At 37.8% G+C, this 4,741-nt stretch overlaps 1 protein-coding gene across 1 annotated transcript; it reads left to right on the top strand.

Annotated features, from left to right (window-relative positions):
* The first annotated feature begins 1,079 nt into the window (after positions 1–1,079).
* Positions 1,080–2,072, top strand: LOC110930697 (non-specific lipid-transfer protein-like). The gene is made up of 2 exons (XM_022174048.2): positions 1,080–1,493; positions 1,872–2,072. The coding sequence occupies exons 1-2, from the start codon at positions 1,159–1,161 to the stop codon at positions 1,879–1,881; spliced, it is 345 nt and encodes a 114-aa protein (XP_022029740.1). The 5' UTR covers positions 1,080–1,158; the 3' UTR covers positions 1,882–2,072.
* The last annotated feature ends 2,669 nt before the right edge of the window (positions 2,073–4,741 follow it).

The raw sequence follows: 4,741 nt of genomic DNA, 5'->3' as shown, positions 1-4,741 counted from the left end.
TCCAGAGGTACCGAGTTTGAGTTTTGGGAGTGGCATATGTCGCCCAGGGTAAGAAATCGGCAAGGGGAATTCACCGCGGAGTTAGCTTAGTCGGGTAGCGGCTCCCGGAGTAGGATCACTCCGACGGTTGAAAGGACCGTGCACTACCCCCCCTACTTAAAAACCATGGTCAGTTAACCATGGTCTTAAGTTTTCTTTTTTTTTTTTTACTTTACATATTTATCCCTAATCTTTTGTAAATGATACATTAACTCTTAATTTTTGGTATTTAACAACTTTAATTCCTTATTTATTTCTACTTAATAATTTCACATCTTATATTCTTCAACACTTTGATTCTTTTATTTAAACTACTTTTACGACTTTATATCGCAATGTGCGAGACATTATACTCTTTCTATTTATACTTAACCACGTTCATGTCACTAACGTAACGTGTGTAATAAAGTCAAAATTGTGCCACGTCACGCGTGGGCATCACATGTTCATACTATTATCGTAATGTGTGTCACAGACTTGATGTTGCCGCCGCAACACGCGGCAAGGGTAAACATCTAGTTTTTTCTTATAAAAGATTGTGGACCCAAAATCAATTATGCAAATATCAAACATGGTCGGCAATGACAATGCTGGTTTGTTCCCAATCTAATTAAAACCGGAGTTGTTCATGTCTTTATAGCCTAGTGGTATTTTGAGGGTGGGATAAAGCTTTAGGACCAATAGGTCATTAGTTCAATTCCCACAAGGAAGGGTTTTCTCATATTTATTGGGCTTCCTTCTGAATTGGTGTATAGGCATTATGCCTAGAGGAGATGGATATGATCGGGTGATTTCACTGGTGGCACGGTGATACTCCAGTGGTCCGTCAGCGATCCAAATTTGCCATTCAAAATAAATAATAATAAATAAAAACCGGAGTCCAATATATTATATTTTTAAACTTGTGAAATCAAACATCAATTAGGTTGGAGTCAGTTAATTAATGTTAAACCCAACTTTGCAACCACCAACTAACTTAACCCTTTAATACATTCATAAACATATGGACATAAACAAACTAAACACCCCTATAAATTGTAACCTTAAACAACGTTTTATAGCACCAACAACCTTACAATCATACAAAAAAAAAGCATAAGTTTCTTACAACTTCAAAAAATGGCAAGGATGACAATGATGGTTTTATGTGTAGTGGTGACTTGCATGGTGGTGGCTGCACCCTATGCGGATGCTATTAGTTGCGGTCAGGTGACGGGTAAACTAGTGTCATGCTATGGCTACCTAACCAAAGGGGGCGATGTGCCGCCTGCATGCTGTAGTGGGGTAAAAGGACTCAATAGCTTGGCTAAAACAACCGCTGATCGTCAGGCTATTTGTAACTGCTTAAAGAGTGCTGCCTCGTCCAACATCAACGCTGGCAATGCCGCCAGCCTCCCCGGCAAGTGTGGTGTTAACATCCCTTACAAGATCAGCCCAAGCACTGATTGCACCAAGTATGTTATTTCATATACACATATATGCTTCTATTTAAACTACTTTAAAATGTTTTAAAGAAGTTTACAATATAAACCAACGTAACCGCTTAAAATGTTTTAAAGAAGTTTACAAAATAAACCAACGTAACAAGTAAAATCTCACTCATAGAGTATGGTCCGCAAGGCTGATCAAGTGAGAATCCTGGCTCACAAAACCCCTTTTTTCATACTATAAAAAGCAAGTACATAAAGTACATATTAAAGTATTTGACACATTTAACAAATACAATGAACATATTTAAGTGCATATATTGTTTATATCTTGCATGCAGCCATACCATGTATTTAATATTTACTTAGATAATTAATGGTGATTTTTTTTTTTTTTTTTTGCAGGGTGCAGTGAGGATGGAATATTATTGTACGGAAGAAAGATGTTTGAAGTGGAAATTAGTTATAATTATAATAAATAAAGACCACTAGCTATTTTGTATTTAAGAAGACATATATGGTTGTGTATGTCTCTTTGTTTTGTAATTCCTTTGGTTTTAAATAGCTTTGTTTTTATATAACTAAGTTGCCTGGTGATTATAAACCTTCGGATCGCATACTCTCAATTTCTTTCTTTCTCGTCGCCCATAAACAAACTCGATTTCTTTCTTTCTCATCGCCTATAAACAAACAATAAGAGAACTAACTCAAGAGATAAGAACCAAACCTGATAATAAAACCGAACATGCAAATTAATCACCTAGCCATGAGGAAGAAAGCAAGAGAAGCACTAGCATATGTTATATGTATACACTGGTGAATCGTTTCTATATGATAATAAAACCGAACATGCAAATTAATCACCTAGTCACAATATATTATATAGTATATGATACTTGTTTTTTTATTTGACACTCATGTAAAACATTAACTACACCAAAATAATGTTGTTAGACGTCATTAGCAAGACTTTATTAATGAATAGAAGTGAGGTGCTATAAATGTACATGTCGACCAGTTTCCATTATTTATGGCCTTTTCAATACCTACAAAATCATATTTTTAATTAAGAGAATGGACACGTTTGGAGTTAAATATGCTGAATATATTTAATTTTAATTTTTTGAAGAAAAATATATTGTGGTTTATTATCATAAATAAATACTACCAATAACTTGCCTCCTAACACAAGTACATAATTAACTCAATTGTCTTTTTTTTTAAACGGCCAACGAATCCTTCAAATGGGTTACTAGCGAAATTCATCACATCGGGATACACTTGTCTTTGAACTGGGGAAAACCCTCACCTAGGGTTAAAGCCCATGAACACTCGCCCGAAGGCACGACAGTGCGGTGAGATAAAACCTGCTCAGTTCAAGGATCGAACTAGCAATCTCCACCTATTCGCCTAGAACCGTTAACGTTGCACTTTTTTTTTTAATAATTAGTTTGAAAAATAGTTAAATGTAATTCTAGTGTATGGCTTAATAAGAAACTATAGTTTTGTTTAATAAATTATATTTAATGCTTCTATTTATTTAATCATCCTTTATTTATTTAATCATCCTTTGGTGACAGAACCACACTCAAAATGATGGCTCATTGCCACACTCCTTTTGATAAACATCCCGATATGACAAATAAAATACCATTGAGACAAAGCTAGTAAGATCGAGTGTACTGGATTACCGTCTACTTACACATTTACAATCTTTAGGCACAAAATACTGCGCTATGGGTGTGAAGGAGAGGCGCCAAGCCACTACGAATAGTCTAAATGGTACCAAACACCAAGCTATTGATTGTAAGGCCAGAGGGTGTGGGGCGCCACCCAGGCCAACTCGGGCTCTATAGCGCCCCGGGGTGCTATACAACCACACCGAGAGAATTAAAGGGGGGTGCTATAGAAGGGGCTCCATCATGGTAACGAGGGAGAAGGGCTTTATCGGGTGGGGCCCACTTGATTTAAACGAATGAAATCTTTTTTTTAATTTTGTTTAATACATACACACCATGCAAATTAAAGTGGGGCGTGATAAAGCCCCATGGCTGAGGTGGATCTTAGATGACGCTGACGTGGCTTGATAAAGCCCCTAGAGGGCTCCAACCACACCCCCAGCCTAATGGAGATGTGACATGGCCTCTTTTCCCTTCACTTTTTTGGGTCATCCAATAGGCGCCAACATGAGCCAAACCAAACATTGGGCCCCTAATGTTGATCGGATTAAAGTAAGACTAAACGTGCAAGAGACCAAAAACTTATCATTTGATGGTTAACATACCTTATATAAATGGGTCATGGATAACACCCCTCTCTATTTTACTTATGTTCAAAGTCCCTAAAAATTGTAGCCGTTTTGGAGAGTATTAGTAACAACTTTTTTGTGAGACGAGAATAGGACCACTCATAAAACCCATTGGGTCACATAGAAGAATGTTATAAAGCCTAAATATCAAGTTAGGCTAGGTGTGGGATGTTAAGAACATCAACTTGGCTTTCCTGACAAAATTGGTGAAGACAATAACTGAATGAGTAAATTGCCATTTTAGTCCCTGAGTTTTGTCCAAATTTAACATTTTAGTCCAAATAGTTTTTTTTGCCTCTGGGTCCCTGACTTTTACATTTTATTGCCATTTTGATCACAATGCCTAACTCCATCCATAAACCCCATCTGTAACCAGGGGTATTTTGGGGATTAACTAAAAAGGTTTTAAACATTGCCATTTTGATCCATTTTTTTACAGGGTAGCAGTCAGGCCCGCTATGCTATATGGAACAGACTGTTGGGCTATCAAGAAGACACAAGCGCGCAAGATGGAGGTAGCAGAGATGAGGATGCTAAGGTGGATGTGTGGACACACGAGGTTAGATCGGATAAGAAATGAGGTTTTTAGGGAAAGATTAGGAGTGGCTAGTATATCGGAGAAGATTAAGGAGGGGAGATTGAGATGGTTTGGGCATGTGAAGCGGAGGGAAACGACGGCACCAGTTAGAGTAGTGGAAACTCTTACTGTTGAGGGGAGGAGAGGAAGAGGCAGACCCAAACTGACATGGGATGAGCAGATTAGGCATGATTTAGTAGAGTTGCATCTTTCTGAGGACATGGTCCAAGATAGGACTTCGTGGAGGCGTAGGATTAGGGTCAAGGACTTCTAGGAGATATTGCAGTAAGGTCTTAGGTGTATTTTAAGGAGATAGGTTTTTCTTACTCTTTAAGGGACTTTCCCGGTGATTGCCTTCTTGTGTTTATGCCCAAATGATGTTGTATGCAT

This window comes from Helianthus annuus, chromosome 3 (genome assembly GCF_002127325.2).
Source record: "Helianthus annuus cultivar XRQ/B chromosome 3, HanXRQr2.0-SUNRISE, whole genome shotgun sequence".
Taxonomy (NCBI): Eukaryota; Viridiplantae; Streptophyta; class Magnoliopsida; order Asterales; family Asteraceae; genus Helianthus; species Helianthus annuus.
This window is presented reverse-complemented; position numbering and strand designations above follow the sequence as displayed.